The sequence below is a fragment of the Kryptolebias marmoratus genome, linkage group LG5 (genome assembly GCF_001649575.2).
Source record: "Kryptolebias marmoratus isolate JLee-2015 linkage group LG5, ASM164957v2, whole genome shotgun sequence".
Classification (NCBI taxonomy): Eukaryota; Metazoa; Chordata; class Actinopteri; order Cyprinodontiformes; family Rivulidae; genus Kryptolebias; species Kryptolebias marmoratus.
Genome location: NC_051434.1, coordinates 5,174,209 through 5,192,100, shown reverse-complemented (window position 1 = coordinate 5,192,100; position 17,892 = coordinate 5,174,209). Strand labels below are relative to the sequence as shown.

The 17,892-nt window shown below is 41.2% G+C and overlaps 3 protein-coding genes across 5 annotated transcripts in view; 1 reads left to right on the top strand and 2 right to left on the bottom strand.

The window, feature by feature from the left end:
* Positions 1 to 153: 153 nt before the first annotated feature.
* gabpb2a (GA binding protein transcription factor subunit beta 2a) lies at positions 154 to 7,747 on the bottom strand. Of its 3 annotated transcripts, none has more exons than XM_017429661.3 (8): positions 7,592 to 7,747; positions 5,194 to 5,301; positions 4,922 to 5,089; positions 4,443 to 4,637; positions 3,605 to 3,758; positions 3,348 to 3,524; positions 3,146 to 3,264; positions 154 to 2,403 (listed from the first exon to the last, which is right to left on the bottom strand). In XM_017429661.3, the coding sequence occupies exons 2-8, from the start codon at positions 5,299 to 5,301 to the stop codon at positions 2,065 to 2,067; spliced, it is 1,260 nt and encodes a 419-aa protein (XP_017285150.1). In that variant the 5' UTR covers positions 7,592 to 7,747; the 3' UTR covers positions 154 to 2,064. The 3 variants fall into 3 exon arrangements, with proteins under 3 accessions (XP_017285150.1, XP_017285149.1, XP_024864714.1); XM_017429660.3 differs by lacking the exon at positions 7,592 to 7,747 and adding an exon at positions 6,984 to 7,530; XM_025008946.2 differs by lacking the exon at positions 7,592 to 7,747 and adding an exon at positions 6,600 to 6,947.
* A 772-nt stretch (positions 7,748 to 8,519) lies between these two features.
* Positions 8,520 to 11,223, bottom strand: mllt11 (MLLT11 transcription factor 7 cofactor). Its single transcript, XM_017429668.3, has 3 exons — positions 11,036 to 11,223; positions 9,294 to 9,451; positions 8,520 to 9,220 (listed from the first exon to the last, which is right to left on the bottom strand). Exons 2-3 carry the CDS (start codon positions 9,441 to 9,443, stop codon positions 9,128 to 9,130), a joined length of 243 nt encoding a protein of 80 aa, XP_017285157.1. The 5' UTR covers positions 9,444 to 9,451; positions 11,036 to 11,223; the 3' UTR covers positions 8,520 to 9,127.
* Positions 11,224 to 12,188: 965 nt separating this feature from the next.
* The window catches only part of cdc42se1 (CDC42 small effector 1), an 18,960-nt gene continuing 13,256 nt past the window's right edge, over positions 12,189 to 17,892 (top strand). The window contains exon 1 of the mRNA XM_017429666.3: positions 12,189 to 12,304. The gene's annotated coding sequence lies outside the window, so the exon portion shown is untranslated. The remainder of the gene's footprint in view (positions 12,305 to 17,892) is intronic.

Sequence of the window (17,892 nt, the reverse complement as noted above, 5' to 3'; positions counted from 1 at the left end):
CGAGGCAGATGTCTAATAAAGAGCGGAGTGTGCGATTTTACAGATTAAATGTGTTTCAGAAAAATATAAAAGCCAACATAAGAAGCCTGAGCAACAAACGTAACGATCAGAATCTCAGAGGCCGGCGCCAAAAAACGACAAAAACCAAGTTGATATATTTCAACGCAGAAAACCATAATCTTTATTGAGAAGCGATCAGGTAAAAGTTAAAAAAATACAACTTTATATGTACATAGAAAAGGGCTGCAAAGGTTATAAAAATAACTCAACTGATGTCAAATGTTAGGGAAAAGGAAGGAAATGACGGGTTTTAAAAGGTTACTAACGATAAATCCCAACAGGAAACCCCTCAGAGGCTTCAGGTGCTCCACATCCATCAGTCCTGGATTTTATTTCTAAAGACCGAGTGGGTCTAAATCAGCTCCTATGATCCAACATGTTCTACAACCATCACCCGCAGACGTCCAGGTTCAGCCCTCGGTTCGACCTCTTCGTCTTCCAGCTCCTTCTTTTTAGGCCTGAAGTCTTCGTCGTTTCTTCACCCGTTTTATTTCAAACGGAGAAAAACACCGGTGATGCTTCCGGACTGTAGGGAAATTATTCGGCTCTGACAGAGAACAGGTACCATTTCAGATATCTAGGTGTCCTTTAAAGTCTGAACAGCTCATAAGGTTAGCGCTAATTTTTAAAAAGCAGTTTTGTGAATTTACAATTTATGTACATGAAAATAATCCTTTTTTTAAAAGGACGTTAAGAAGCCACAAGGGAGAAACTTTCCTTAACTCCCCTTTTTTAAATTAAACTGAGAATCTTTGGATCAATAAAGGTTTTGTTTTTAGAAAAAAAGGCATTTGAAGCTATTTTAAATGGAAAGAATGAAATTATTTTGAGTTAAAATAAGTGAGAAACTAATAAATGATTTTAAAAAATTAAGTAACGGTTCCACATTTGGTCAAAGTCAGACTTATTTCATTTAATGACTTCATAACAACCAGATGGAGAAAAAATAAGGAATAATAGTCCTGATTATCAGAAGGAAACCTGTGATTTCCATCATGAATCCAGTTCGCTCCTAATCAGGATTCTGAGTTAAAGAAACTCAGTTTTTATTCGTTTTAGACCCTGAACTCAGAAAAACACAGGAAATGAGTCAGGAGGCATCGTGTTGAGTCCTAGAAAATGTTTTCTTTGCTTCTTAAAAACAAAAAGAAAACCCATCCCATGAGACTGATCGAGTTTTCTGATAAATATTCGATTAGTTGTGAAGCAGAGAGACACTGTTTGGCATTCGGACATTATTTAAAGGATCAGGTGAGATGGGTCACGTCCAAAGAAAGTCAAACAAATATAATCTTAAGAAACAAAGTACATGAAATATGTTCGGGAGTTCCTGTAGTGTCCAAACAGATGTTTTGACCCCTTTGACCTGCTCATTATTTCCTGACAGAATCAGAGGTTTACTAAACCAAACACAGAGGGAAACTGAACATTGTGTAAATAAAAAGGCATAAAAGAATACGATGGAGATAATTAATGGCATCCAAAAGGTTGCAAACAGGACAAAAATAACGCTCCATGTTCCTGCTTTTAAGTCACTTATTCTCTGTGTCCTCGGTTCCAGAGACCCGTCCTTCAGAACCCCAAACATGAAAGCAAAACGTTCCGTTTAAGCATCGTTCAGGGGACAGAAGATCTGCCTGAAGTTACATAAGAAGTACAAATAAAAGGTCCCATGTGCTCAGGCGTTCATTTAATTCGTTATTTCTGCCGTAACTCCATCACAGACCACTGAACGAGGCGCTCAGAAGGTAGAATGACGGCCGTCTCCGTCGTGTCCTCCCTGATCTGTGATTCCTCCTCCTTCCTCTCTGAGGATCCTTTTTAAAGAAGCCACTCCGTCTCTCCCACTGCTTTTAGGAGACTCAAGATGGTTCGCTCCCCGCCTCGACTCAGCTCCTTCACCCTCGAGTCTCAGTTCGCTTCATGAGTCTAATCAGCCCCCTCCTGTTCTGACACGTCTCCTCCTCCTCCTCGTCTTCCGTCTCTTCACCCCTCCGCTCTCTGTTAGGAGCTGACCTGAGTCGTCTCTCCTCCCGTCTCCACCAGCGTCACCTGACCCTCCTCCCCTTCCATGATGATGCCGCCCTCCTGCAGCACCACCATCTCTCCCTCCTCCTCCACCACGCCGGCAGCCCCCTCTTCCTCGTCCTCCCCTCCCACCACCTCCTCCGGACTGGCGGCGTTGGTGGCAGCGCTGACGGCGTTGTTGGTGTTGGCCTGACTTTGGGCCATGGCCTCCAGCTTCATACGGTACTCCTCAGCTTCCTGCTCCTTCCGCAGCAGCTGCTGTCGGTACTCCTGAGCCTTCCTGTTGGCTTCCTGCAGCTGCCGCTGCAGCAGCTCCTGCAGACAGACGGACGAGGAAGAGGAGATCAGGAAGAAGACTTACTTATAAAATCACAGAAGATGTTAAAAATGTGGTCAAAGTTGACCGAACTGAGAAAAAACAAAAACAAATCCTGCAAGTTCCAAGTTCTTATCATGAAAAAGTTGCTGTTAATGATATTTTAGGCAGTTCATTCATAGTTAGGCTCTTATTTTATCCACATTTACTGTAAACAAAAGGTTTAGAGGTGTAAATTTGTTACTATTAAACAAGAAAAAACATCCCTGATTAATCAATAATCTAAATAAAACTTTGCCCCAGGTGTCGTTCGAGCTGTTTGCCAAAACAAGACCAAATATATCCTGAATGATTAACCCAAAAAAAACAGAAGCAGAAAAGAAATAAATAATCTGTAAAAAGGAGTCAAACTACAGCAGTGATCCTAAATGTTTTTTTAAATAGTGTAATAAGTTTGTCACCCGCCGCTGAAAGAGATAGTTTGTTTATATTTATCTGCAGCATAAACAAAACCTCTCATGAACCTCTGGGCCGAGTTTTCTGAAACCTTCAGTGTTCTTCTACAACAGCTCAACTTTTACACGATGGCCGCCACAGCTACCAGGCTTCAGCCAACACTAAAAATGGCTGCGGGAGTCGCTGAGAGTCGGCATCAACGCGCTCTGAATGCCGACAGATCTCCTGACATTGCGTCGTTTTTCATCAGATGATCTCGGTTTTAATGAATTGTGCTCCGCTCACCGTCTCGCCCGTTTCGCTGTGGTTGTTGGTCACCTCCAGCTTCCTCTTCCTGGAGGGCGGAGGCTGAGGCTCCTCTGCGACCACCTCCTCCGTCACCGTGTTGGCTGGAACTGCCAGCACTGAAAACAAACAAACAAACGTTTGGCAACAGGACAACGCGGGGGACCTGTGGCGCTCAGAACAGACGCTGTCCGGGCCGTACTCTGCTGTCCGTGCTGCATTGTGACGAAGAACGGCTGTGACATCCCCCCGGTGGTCTGCAGGTTGCCGTGCTGGTCCGTTACTATGGTGATGACCCTCTGACCACCTTCGTTGACGACAGTGGCGTGCTGGATGTTGGAGTCCAAAGCGCTGGCAGCCATCGCCTCCTCTGTCTCTCCTGAGGAACAAAAACACAAAGTTAAACAGCGAGCCGCCACAGTGATGGTTAAAGGTGTGTGTGTGTGTGTGTGTGTGTACCTGCGTTGGCCTTGTTCAGAAGGTCTGCCAGGTTGACCACCCCCCCCTGGATGGCAGGAATCCCCTGGATGATGAACTGAGGCTGGTTGGGGGTGCTGCTGGTCTCCACGTTCATACTCACCTGGTTTATGTTAACCTGGTTCTGCATGCTCTCCTGCAAAACACACAATATGTTCTGAAATGAGCACAAAGAACACGGAGGAGCTCTGAACTGAACTGCAAACCTTATGAAACCAGTAAAGCTGCGAGACATACATCAATGGGTTTTAAATAAAAAAAATTTAATTTATCTCCGGATAAAACCCTTGACTTGAGGCCTGCTGTGGAGGATGAACCTAAAATCGACATCATGATGACATATTGTTTTTTTATATTCACTAAGTGTGAAAAATGCTCTGCTTCTTCAGGAAAATGTAATAAGAAATAAAGTCTGGAAACGCTCGTGTCTCTAAACTTTATTTTTCTTTTCCCAGAGCCACCTACAGCCTCTGGATTTTGTTTTCTCTTGTCTTGGACTGTTTTAAACTGCGTTCCCTCGTTCAATGTGTTTATATGAGGTGACACATAAACAGGAGGCCAATAACTTAAAGGTTTTGTGAGAAAAAACAAAAACAAACTAGATAAATAAATGAGATCTAATTCACAAGGAACATATTTGAAATTCTGACCCTTTGATATTTGAAGTTAGAAATAATTCTGGTTTGCTTTAACTTTCTTATTGTGGCTTAAAACGGTCGACTCTCCCCCATGACTGACAAACCTCCAGAAATAATCTGATGTTTAAAGTCTCCTGCAGAGGATTTCCAGGTAAAAAGGCTGACGGGTTTTCTCTCCTCACCTGCAGCAGCAGCATCAGCTCTGTGTTTTGGATGTCCACGGCGATGTCGAACGGCGTCTTGTCGAATTTGCTGCGTGCGTGCACGTCGGCGCCGTGCTTGACAAGCGTCTCAGCCACGCCGTGGTGTCCGTGCTGAGCCGCCCAGTGAAGAGCCGTCATCTTCAGCATGTCTTTGGCATTAATGTCTGCTCCGCTCTGAAAGGAGCACATCAGCTAGTTTGGTTGTAGGTCGATCGTTTTCCAGGTAAACATTTACTTTTATAAAAATTAACTAATCAGATACGGACTCCTAAGACTAAAGATATGTAATATAAAAAGGAAGAACAGTAAAGTGTTCAGTGAAGCCACAACAAAGCTGTTCAGAGACACTTCCTGTCAACATGAGGAGGGTTTTAAGAACTAGACACACCCCGAACAGCCTTCTTTACCTCCAGCAGTTTAGACTCAGCAGCAGGTCAACAGAAAACCGGAGGTCCTACCCTGATCAGCAGCTCCACGATCACCGTGTGGCCCTCAGCAGCAGCCATGTGCAGCGGGGTCCTGTCCACCTTGGTGCGGGCGTCTCTGCTGACGCCGGCTCTCAGCAGGACGTCTGCAGTGGAATAATGACCGTGCTGAGCGGCCAGGTGGAGGGGGGACGTTCCCAGCTGTCAAACCCACAGGACAGGTCTCACACAGGTGAATCACACAAACACGCACTTTCTCCTAAACTGTCACTTTGCAACAACCAACGTGGAATCAGGTTCCCCACCCAGTCGGTAGTGAATGGAGCTCCGTTGGCCATCAGGTTTCGGACCTCGTCGTCGTTCCCTTTCCGGGCCGCCTCCAGCAGCCTCTTCCCCAGGTCCACCAGCGACATCTGACACACATCGAGTACGAGACATCGCTTCTGATCACCAAACAATCGGGTCCTAAATCATCCTACTGCACCTGACACTCAAAAATACTTTTTAAAATTTTGTACATCTAACACTTTACTAATTAAAAAGTCAGATTGAAATTAAACCGGACAGAAAAAAAAAAATATTTGTTACAGATTTAAGCAATAAAGTGTCATAACCCTTCAGAATAAAAGACTTGAGCTCCTTGTTGCTTCCCTGCCTCCTCTGGTTCACAAAAACACTGATGTGATTTAATAAAACTGATAAGAAATGACAACTAATATCATCACAGCTGAAGTGTTAATGCACCAAACTTTTTACTTTGACGACATGTTTTATTAACTGGTTACATCATTTAGTCAACAACTCTTTCACTGGGAAATGTAAACCTGTTTTCTCAGTTCTTCTCTACAATGACCTCAATAATCTCATGTTTCAGGCTTATTTTAGACAGAAACTGATATTAAAATTAGGTCAGTGTGGACTTATTTTAACAGACTTCTTTCATTTTATGGAACAGAAATTTAACAAAATATCTGCAATGAACACGTTGTTCTTAAACATATCTGTAAGACCCGAGAAAAGCTTCAGAACTTAAGATATGAAGAGTTTTTTGTGTTGTTTTTTATTACTGTGGGTGATTTACCCAAATCTTTTGGGGGATTTATCAAATAAAAGGGCATCATTATAATTTAATTTTACAGAGTTTAGTTCTTTTGTTGCATGGATGAAGCACAAACGTGGTGAACTTTATTTTTCCCCATAAAGTGAAACTTTTCATTCACCAGAAGAGGATTTTTTTGAAGCTTTTTCCTATTCGCTGCAAACCTAACTGTTAGGCGTCCATTATCGGACACAGGCGCCACCGCTTTATCAAACTAAACCTGAACAAACTTTTAAAAATATCCACATTGTGGGCATTTTTGCTACTTTTATGTGACAACTTTTACTAAATGATAACTTAACAATGCAAAAATTGCAATTTTTTTTTTAAACTTAATCCGAGTAGGGATGCACAAACATGTTTAGTCGGCTAAACAATATCCTTAAAATGCAATGAAAATAATTGAAACAAACAAATAGGCATGAATTTAAAAGGTCTGAGTGGGTGGTAAAGATTTAAAAGTTGAAAAAAAAAAATGCGCTTTGTTCGCAGGACAGCGGTTAAAACCCGCGTCCGATAATGGAAGCCGGGGAGCACAGCGGATTTAGCGTTGCGAAACGACGCCGAAGGACGAGGCTTTCCTCTCCGCGGCCGAGAAGCCATTTTACGCGCCTTCACTGCCAGAAAACAAGTCCGCCATGTGCCACGTTACCCCCCGCTCTCCGCGTCCGAGCGAACCGAATACCGCATCCCCAGCGCGGACGTGTGCACCGATAAATTAACAGTAGCACAGACAGGAAACTGTTTGATATTAAGTTGTTGGCTTTCCGGGGGAAGTCACACAGAAATTTCCTATTTTACACACGGAGAAAAAACTACTTCCACATCCGGTTAGACTCGACAAGCGCGCACCGTCAAACCGCTTACCGAAGACTCTCCTGATGAGATTTTTTTTTCTTTACGCCTTCTCTTTTTTATTTTTCTAAAAATTTAAGGTGTTTAATCGTAGTAAATGTGCGTCCCCTGCCGATGTAGGACAACGGAACGGCGACTTACCGTGTGTGTAGTTTGTGGGGTTCGCCAGGCTACTCCTCTCTGCTAATGTTAGCACGCTAGCCGGCTAAATATAACAAGCCCCTGTTTGCGTGGGGCACTTGCACGCTTTTGCCGTTCCGCAACACGCAGGGAAAGCTAGCGATGTGCAGAATTAAACAAAAAAAATTAAAAAGCCCTCACAGACATGAAGAACCACTGCAGCATGTCGGACTCTGCATTGCTTGTTTACGGCGAAAGTTAGCGAGAAGTGGTAGCTACCCAACCGGATGTTACGAATTCACCCTTCAACATAAGAGACTTGTTAATAGTCTAAGTTATGTTCCCTAATTTTTTATTATTTTATCGTTGTATGTTTGGCATAACTCACCACTGCAGGGGTAGTATCTGTATTTTCGATTTATTTTAATTCGAGCACAAGGGGCAGGATCTTTATTCCGCAAATGAGAAAAAGAAAATTGACAGTTGGAACGTTGAGAATGTATTTTATTCTGAAGGAGCTGACAGGAAGTGGATACTTTTTTTTTACTTCGCTGTTTACCAGCCGACTTATTAGCCGTTAGCTTGCTCGCATAAAGATGGTTAGTGAGTGAAATTAACGCTGGTTTTACCTTTTTCTCTCGCTGAGTCTCGTGACTAAAAGCCTCTTGTTGCGAGCCGTATTTCAGCAGGTGTTTACCCGCCGAGAACCCTTAAAAAACTCCTTATGTTTGTGTTTTTTCTGGTACAAATATGGCGGCCTCGCGACACCGGAGGTGGAAGCCAGAGTGCGCGTTAACCCCCTTCGTGGGCGGGCTCTGTCAGGTGACTGTGAAGCTGACCCGAGGTCAGTTTTGAACAGCGGAGAAACCGTTCGCGTCACCGCAGAGGCAAAACGGGCGCTGACCCCAGAACAGCCCAAAGAAATGGCGCATACCCTCCTGCTTTTTGTCATTAAAAACAGTCCGAACATTTCCCCCAGCCAGGAGAAATCAGCCTAAATATTTTTATTTTTGTTCAAAAGTGCTGTTTAAATATTTACGAAGTTTACGAAACTGTCAGTTTCAGTAATAACATTGTTTATGAATAATTATTTTTTGAATTGTATATATTGTAAATCTGTGTTTGTTCAATATGTTTATGAACCACAAAAAGTTAAATGTTTAAAAATTAAATAAATTCAAGTAATTAGAATTCTGTCAGGCCTTTTTTATTTATTTATCAATGCATTTGAAGTGTAACTACAGAGAAAATATACTTTCAAAGACTAATTATAGGGGCTTAATAAAAATAATTATCAGTGTGTTATTAAATGCAGCCTTATTTTATCAACAACCAATTTAATAATCATTTATAGATGTTACAGCAAATTAAAGAACTTTTTACCTTTTATTATTCATATATATGTGCAAGTACATGATTTGAAATTTTTAATGTTCAAATTTCCATTTTATTTATTGGTGAAGTTCTGTTTTTGTATTTTGTCAATTAAATATTAACAATTTTCTGATCAAAATAGTTATTTTTCCCTCTTCTGTCAAAAGACAAACAAACAAGGAGCTCATATGTATATAAAAGGGTATTTTATTAATGTGAGGAGGTGTTAAATATTCTGAACTTTGAATCTCACTTAACAACAAAACAGCTGAAATAAATAAACAAGACAAATTTAGTGTTAAAGCAGCTCAGAATAAAAGAACAAAAAGGCACAAATCTGCATCTTAAGCATTTAAACTCCAAAAAAGGGGCAAAAAAATTAAGCCTTATTTAACACCAGATAGATTTTGTTCAGTAAAACACTTGAATAGAAACTAAAGCAGGTTTAAGGCCACTGCTTCCGCTTTAATCCTGCAGCTGAATTCCCAGAATAACAACAAAACATCAGTCAGATGGTGACGTCATGCAGTCATCTTCTACGAGATAAAACCTACAGCTTTAAGTTAAATAATAAGCACAAACATTAGCGCACTGTGACCACCTGCAGCTCTAAAACGTGATGCTTTGATCAGCTTTTTAGTTAAACTTGAGATTCACTTTAACGTTACGTCGGTGTTTGTGGACAGCAGAGACGAGTCTGATGGAGGGTCAGAGGTCAGATCTGGACGTGGGTGTGACCCGTTTGGATGAAACGATGCAGGGTTCTGACGGCGGCTCGGGTTGTGGCGGTCTCAGAGCAGCAGGTTGAGGTCCGCCAGCAGAGCGTCCACGTCGGCGATCGGGGCTCTCCAGTAGTTGAAGGAGGAGAACTCGGTCAGCTCCTCCTGAGGAACACCAAACATGGAGTCTTAAAAGGGAACACGATTGGCTCAGGACGCAGAGGGTCTGATGTCTCACCTTGTTGTCCTGACTCCACAGCTGGGACATCTTGTCCTTCGGGCCGCTGTCCACCAAGCCCAGGTCTTCCAGCTCCGACAGGTCCAGAGCCGGGATGGGCTGCCTCCAGAACAGGAAGGAGTCATACTGGCTGTTTGATTTCTCCATCATGGTAACGTCTAAAAATCAAGTCAAACAAAACTCAGAATACTGACGGGCAAAACCAGAAACCTCCATGATATAAAAATATAAAAATAACAAATAATATCTCTAAGACAGACCGGCTACAGGGCTTTTAGTAAACAGTGTTTGTGAATAAACTATTTATCTGTCAACTTTTTCATTTATTGATACAAATTTCCAAACTCCTTTTTATATTAATGGGATCATTTGAAGATTTAATTAGGATATTTTATCTTGGCATATGTTTAATAGTTTTATTTTATTTAGTATTTTGATTTAACTTGCATCATGTTGAACCGTTTTGGGACCAGATGGGAATCAGATTGTGAAGTCTTTCATCTTTTAAAAAAGCTCAGTTTACGTATAAATATGTCACTATTTCACTTTCTAAATAACCTCTTGCTCTGCTAATTTGTGTTAGCGTTTCATAAATATCATATGTAATCCTGTTTATTTCTTTCTTTTTCTTTTTTTTGTTTGTATATCCCTGCGTGTTTGCTGCTCAGTTGTGCACAAACCTGTTGGTTGTAATTTGTGCCTTTTTAATTTGTAAGTCTGTTCAAAATTAAAGCTGACAGCCAACATATTAAGTGCAGCGTCCTCGTGGACAAATAAATTAAACTAAATGTGACCTTTACTTTGAAAAGAAGACACACTGAGTTTAAAACCTAAACAAAAGTGGCATAAAGTTGTTTTTTTTTACACCTCACAGTACTTTTATTTAACTAAAGGTGAATCTGTAACACTGACAATATGTATTCTTGACTTTTTAAAGATAATTCACCAGGTCTGTAGTTAAAAACCTTCATTTTTTTGCCACAGTATTTAAGAATAGGCTATTTATCGTCAATTTCAGGGGATTTTTCTCCCCAGATATGAATCAAATCCCAATTAAGACCATCATACAGAAGCTGACACCCAGTAAAATCTGAGTTCATTAATCAATTAGCAGACTGAGAGGAAAAGCATCAGATTTTTAACACTAATTGATGATTTAGTTAATAATGGTCAGGGAGGGTTATTGGTTCTTACATCAGGGTCTGCTTCTGAATAATGGGATGTGGTTCTGGGTCTCGGTCCGGTCCACCATCAGTTATTTTTGTAGGACTGATGAGGATTATTCTTGACACTGAAACAGAAACCGGGTCGCCGTGTCCCCAGCAGCCTGAAATAAACCTTCCGCCAAACTCCATTCAGATTTCTGTGGATTTTATTTCCGGTGCTGCTTTTATTCTGGGACACGGATCCACTGAACTCATGCAGATAGAGACGAATAACAGGGTTTATACGGCCCAGTTAATACGTATTGATCATTGGTTTTTTGATGCAGGGGGAGCATCAGTGAGTCTGAGGCGTTGGCCGGCGGAGCGCATGCGCAGAACTGACAATTCCATCGAAATAAGAAGACAGCCTATTTAGAGAAAAAGGGTTGACTTAAAAATAAAACTATAGCTCTATTAATAGTCAGAATGCGTTATTATTATTATTACTATCATTTAATATCTATCTATGGCTTTAAACAAGAACAAATACTTCAAAAAACCAAATAGAAGCGACAAAGAAGAATGAAGCTGATTTACCTGTTTATTTTTCAGATCTTTTCCGGTTAAAAAATGAGTGTGGATTATGTGATTTGAAAAAATATATAAAATAAAACCAAATCTTCCCCCTTTTTTGTTCTTCTGGTTTTAATGCCGGTGAATCAGAGGCTGAATCTGATGTTCTGCCGCAGGTTCAACGAGCTCAAAGCGTCAAATTCACAGTTTTACACATCTATACTTCCGGGTATGGATTTCAAAATAAAAGTCTAACAATTACCAGCATCCGTTATTTGATCGTTTTTTTTTGTTAGCCAACTATGTAGCAGTTTTAGCAGTTATCTATCTATCTATTGATAGCTAGTTGTAGCTAAAGCTAACTAGCTATCAATAGAAAATATGCATTTTTAAAAATGTTTTGTTCTCTTGTACAAAGAACAAGACAAGTGGACTTAAAGAGTTAAATATTGATTAACATAAATATAAACATTTTTATACATTTTTACTTAAACTAAGCACTTGATGTGATTTATGTTTTGAATTGGAGCCACATAAATAAACATAAAACTGTTTGAGCTAATCATTAACATATACATTCACTTTTGTTTATTCGTTTTAACACAATGGTCTACTTTATTTTGAAAGCCCTGCAGGTTTCCGGTGTTTTTGCCCCACATCTTAGGCCTGCTGATGCAGTGCAACACATCTGTGGTCGGTAAACAGATTTAAATTTAGAAGTTTTAGTCAAAATTCTCAGATTTTTGGGAAAATAAATAGCATTCGCATAAAATTCTGTTCAATTTAGTCAAAACCTTCTCATAAAGGACCCAAGAATCTAACCTTTTTCTTCTGAATGTGACAGAAAACAGCCTAATTGGGTGTTTTAATAAAGAATAAGGATCAGATTCACCCCAAAATATATAAAAAAATGTAAAACTCTAACTTTATTTTGGTGGTGATTGGAGTAAAAATTGTGTTTTTTCTGCAAAATGTTTATTCCTTTTTGGTTTTAGACCCTTACATGAGACAAAGCAGTAATATTTTACAGTTTGTTGTATTTGGCAGCATTATGACTTCACAGTCTGCTCTGAAAAGCCAGCAGGAGGCGCTGTTGAGCCGAACAGAAACAAAAGGAGGGAGGAGAAAACAGAAAAAATGAAGTTCTTTGGTGAAAAGGAGGATGGATTTCCTGGTTGGAGCCACACCTCAGAGAGAGAAAGAGGCAGAGAGAGGCTTTCAGAGAGCTGCAGCTGCTTTCTCAGCTCAGTGGGCATTTCTTCAGCTGCTGTCTGCTCTCCTTTCAGCCTTCTGGTGAGTCATTTCTTTATTACAAATCTTGTCAAATTAAATCCACATGCAGGAGGACTTCATGTGAGCTCACAGGAGACGGATTAAAATGATTTCAGATGAAACCTGTTCTGGTATCATTTGAAATTACCCGTTCAGCCATGTCTCTGAAGGACAGATTAAGCTGTAAATAATTAATCTACTGTATACAAGAGTCATTTCAGACATTTTAAATGACTTTGATGGGAGGACTGAGTACAATTATTTCTGTATAAACTGGTAGGTGCTTCCATGTCTACATATTTTTTTACCCAGAAGCTTGATTGAGAGAAATCAAGGGGGGGTTGAAGGGACTTTTGACACATCTGTGGAGCATTTGAACAGGTTTTCCAGGCTGCAACCCCTGATTTTGGTCCGTTTCCCTTTAGAAACAGAGTTCAGGTTGTGTTCAGGGTCCACAAGGCCACATTTAGGTTCCCAGCCGGGTGACAGGATACAGCACGCCTCCACCGCTCTTTGAATCCTCGTGTGGTCACGGTTTCCTCCGTGTACGAGCTGAAAGTTTTTGTCAGGCGGTGAAAACCGTTGTGTTGTGTGTTGGGGACAGAAGGATGTGTGGTCGAGGTGTGGTTGGTGTAGCCAAGCAGAAGGATTCAAACTGGAGGGGGGGAGCTCAGCCCTGAAGATTTCTGATCAGTTTGCTGATAAAGAACCAAAACAAGCTTCTTCTAACAAACGTATCCAACACCTCTTAAGAGAAATATTTTAATTATTTTCAGCTTAAACATCATAAAACCAACTTTCTTTCAAATGTTTCTGCTGCTTAAAATGAGAATTTAGTTGCTAATGTGTAATTATCCCTCAAAATAAACTGAAATGTTACTTTTATTAGTCTGCCTTTAATAAAATTTGAATATTTTATGAACACATTTAGCTGCACTTTGTCCACCGCCGAGTTTTAGACAAAGATCATTTGTTGAGAAACGATGGAGTTGTTGGCGCTGGACGTCTGTGTTTGAATGGCTCCCAGCTTCTGCCACGCCAAGTTTCAGCTCAGTGATTCGATAGCCAGCTGCGTTGTAGCCATTTCTGAGTTCGCCTTCCTGTAGCCACCATCTTGAATTGGGTTAACTCCAAAAAGGTAACTGGTTGTAGACGAAAACCCACTGATTGCTTTCTGATATTTTGCTAACGCAGACACAGACCATTATGGGTCCACCTTGACCTGTGAACAGGGCCTCCATCTGAGCGTCACAGGAGACCCTGCGGGGGTCAGAGGTCAGAGGTCGCGGGCTGCAGACACACTCTGCCCTTGTTGTCAGGCCGAGGAAGTAAAGGTTTCCTGCGAGCCAAAAATAAACTATTCCTCGCTGCGCGTGCTTTCCTGTGCCGGCTCTGACGGAGTGAGTTCTGGTTCCTGGGTTCTGCTCCAGATCTGGAGCCAAATTACAGGTCTGGAGTCAGTTTGGAGGCACCGAGCTGCAGGCTGCGGTGGGAGAGAGAGAGCGAAACACAGCGGGGCTCTGTTCCCAGTGTTTGTGGGATGTAGTCGAGCGTTGGGTCGTGTTTGCGAGCTGTTAGGAAAACTGAACCTCCGCCGGGATTCTGGATGAGAAACTCCTGAGCCTGCAGATATTCCTCATGTTTTTGGTTTTAGTCTTCTTTAGTTAAAAGTTAAACCCTGCTTTTTTTAAAAAAAAATCCCACCTGGTGTTAAATTAAAGAGCAGGCGTTCCTCTGGTGATAAAGATCTGTTCAGTCTCCTATGAAGGGATCAGGTTGTTCAGTCTGAGTGACCCACTTATGACTCTGATAACCCAGTTAGAGCTGGGTGTTGTTTTGTTTTTTTCCTCTACGTGTGTCAGAGTCATGCAGACACACTTAGTAAGGTCATGGTTTGTGAATCATCCAGAAAAGTTGGAGGTTTTTGGTTTAGGGTTTCCCCATCCTTTCCTAAATGTTTGCCCTTTTAACTTCCGTGTTGTTTTGGGTGCAGTTCTCCTCGTTTGTCTGCAGGAGAAACGTCTTCAGGTTGTTTCTTTACGTGTTCTGGGCTGCCCTGCAGGCGTCAGCGTCACCTGGCTGGGTGTTTGGCGTCTGTGAAACTCTGGGGATGTGTCATCAGTCGGCGTGGCTGAGCTCAGCCCGGAGGTCTTCTCGGGAGACACCTCTGCTCCTGTGCTGGGAATGTCCAGCAGTCTTCCAGAAGCGACGCGGTCATTTAACGACCTGTTAGCCCGAAAGTGTGAGCTGTGGGTCGGTGTCCTGGGAGCTATTTCTGCAGCCAGTCAGAGGAAAAGGAAATGATTCAGAGTAATGTTTGAACGAGGCGACAGGCAGCAGCTGGACTCTGAACTCTGTCACCGAGTCTGAATGGACATGAATGAATGTCTGCCTTTTTTCCCCCCAGTTTGATCATTTAACGTCACGACTGGCTGCATGTTCTTCTACATATTAGGAAATATTGATGAAAACCAGATAAATGCTGCTAACGGCACCCTGTTTGATCTCCACACACAGTTTCAGTGTCAAAACTTTGCTTTCTTTCAGTTTCACCAAATTTGTTTCTTTTTATTTTCAGTTAAAGCAGCGAAAACACCGGAGACAATGCAGGTTATTGTTTTAGATTTAGGCTCCCGAACCTAAAAATCTTGCGTCACTTTAAGGTGTGTTCCTTTCCGAGGGGAGAGGTGAAAGCTGCTCGTTGTGTTTTTAACGGGAGGCTCGGCCGTTAACCCGTCGGAAAGATTTTTCCTCTAAACGTCTGAATGAAAAGAGCTCATTGTGAAAGCCTTTTCTCTCCCTTTCTCTTTCTGCTCTACACACATGAGCTAATATTCTCTTTTTTTCCTCTTCATTTATGGATTTTCACTCATAATCTCATTCAGGACATAAATGTTGTGGTAAAGTTGGGGATCTGTTTCAGCTGTTTCTGTAGAATGAATGTAAAAAAAAGACTTTAAATAGTGTATTTGCTGACACTGAAACACACACCCACACACACACGGTGTTATCCTATTGATTTAGTGTTGGTGAAAGTTTCAGAGTGTCTTCAGATTTGGCAACGCTTCCAACTTCCTGTTAGTGATCATGATTAATTGCAGCTGGCATCTGCTCTGTGCCAACACAACGAGGGTTTATTTTACAGTGCTTACTGGAATCTCGAGCAGCAGAATTAGAAAGTCCAAAGTGCTCTCAGCAGATCTGATAAAGACTCAGATATGTTTTATTGAAACTAATCGGGTTCTAAGTACATTTGTTTGGAAATGATTTTTATATTCATGTCTTTGGACGCGTTGCCACCTCTCCAAACATCCAAACTTTCCTCCTCGGTGGAGAAACCGGGTCAGGTGGTCCAAGATCCACCTGGAGACATCTCTGCTTCCCCCTGACAGCTACTTTATAGTAATTATAATTATTATCAGTAATTAAACGCCTCCAAATCAACACGTTTGGAGGTTTGCAGCTAAGAAACAAAGACTTCAGTTTGTCCGATAAGATAAATGTTGAGAGTTTAGCTGCAGCTAAACTAAGTGTGGATAATGAGGCATTCGGTTTCAGGGGCTCTGTACCGGATGGTAAAAAGGGTGGTGGTAGCATCATGGTGTGGGGTTGATATGAAGCTGCAGGAAGTAGATGGAGCCATGAATGAAAATCCATCAGTTAGGAAAAAATAAAAACAAGTTTGTCCTCAAGAAGGTGATTTGTTCATCAAACATGTAAAGAAGGTTAGCACTGATCTGAGTTCAGATCTTTTCAAGTGGGGTTTTGTGGAAAGTTATGAATAAATAATATCTTACCTGTTGTAGGCAGGCCTTCGAACAACCTCAAAGTGGACCGCTTCCATCTCAAAACATCTCAGATCTGAAACAGATTCATGGCGGTTCTTGCAAACGCTTCTTTACGAGCAGCTGTAAATGGAAGCAGCAGCAGCAGCCAGCTGTAGCATGTCCGGCACAGCTCCCTGATATTTCCGTCACCGCTGGCAGATCCCGAACGTTTCAACTTCCGACCCATAAAATAACAGCAGCAAAAACCGCTGGTTTTCAACAAGAAGTCCATCTCATTCGTGTTAGTTTGGTTTTAAAGAGCTTCTGACAGGATGAGCAACAGATCAGAAAGATAAACATAAAACGACTGATGCATCTTTTAAAACCTCACATATTTACTTTGTGCATCAAGCATGAATTCAATCTTGACTCAGACAACAGGACTTTCCATGAGACAAGCCTGAAAGCTGTGGACGTTCCTCTTCAGTCTCGAGCTCTAAACCTTTCTTTAAAAAGGCTTCTATTTTTTTTTTTTTAAATTTCATCAGCAGCGGCTGAAGGTCTGAGATAAGCCAAAGCAGGAAGTGAAAGTCTGAGTTAAAAAAGAGGAAATGAACCAGAACGACGGCTCTGTCTGTCTTTTCACTTAAAAAATTCAATGTTTGCAAAAAAACATGCATCTATCTAAATCCCAAACAGCTAAAATAAAGTCATTTATAATTCACTTCTTCTTTCATCCTCTAAGTTTTCTCAGGTTTTCTGCAAAAATACATAAAATTTACGAAACATTATGTTCATAAAAAGGAAAAACAGCTTTTAATGAAGACATTTTGTGAAAATAAAACACACACACACTTATATATCTTATTATTAATCCAAAAGACTGAAATGATGCTTAAATATTTTATTAAATCTGTTGTTTTTGCTCATCAATTCTAATTATTAAGGACTGAGAGCTTGTTAGAGAAAAATACCACTCTTCACTCCAACAGATGTTAAATTCAGTCGCTTATTGATTATTTATAATAAAAGTATTTGCTTATAAGCGCAGATGTGATGCAGGATAGCTTCAGCTTTTTTAAAGTTCAGTGGAGCAGCAGACCGTTCAGCCGACGTGTGTAAATAAAGTTTTTTTTTTCTGCCTTCCTCCTGTCTGCGTGCAGTGTGGTCATGTGACCCACAGAGCGTTGTTTCGAACAGACGCTTGTTGTTTTGTGGCGTTTCAGCTGATTAACGCTCAGCTGCTCTCAGATCAGGAGGTCCGTGGTGACGACGTCCAAATAAAACATGGGAAAACCAGACAATATTCAAGTGATGAAACGTCACCAGAGGCTTTAAAATCAGCTCGCCTGTTTCAGAATCTGCACACACAGAATGAAACGTTCCTTGAAGCATGGCGCCTTTCATGCCAGAGTTTGAAGGGGAAATGAAAAGTGTTTTGAAACAAGGAAACTCATAAAAGTCTCTCTAATTTAAAATTAAAAATCAAAGATTGAAAAAAATCACTAGTGTTTCTTCGCCGTTTTCCCTGATCACTCTGAAGTGTCACGTATCGAGAGTCAGGAACGCCAACAAGGCAGGAAGTAGTAAATCCAGACAGTGTGGAGGTGAAATGGTTCAGTTTGTTTTATTTAATCGTGTAAATCGACCCAAACCTCCACCAGCTGAGTCGTTCTTCAGCTTCTCCAAGGACTATGGGGCGCCGTTTGTAAAGGAGCTTGTGCTAAAAATTCATGCCTAAATTTTGTCACATTTAGCTTCTGCTAAAAATTCATGCCTAAATTTTGTCACATTTAGCTTCAAACACTGTTTAAAAATGTAGTGTTGATTTTCTGATGTCAC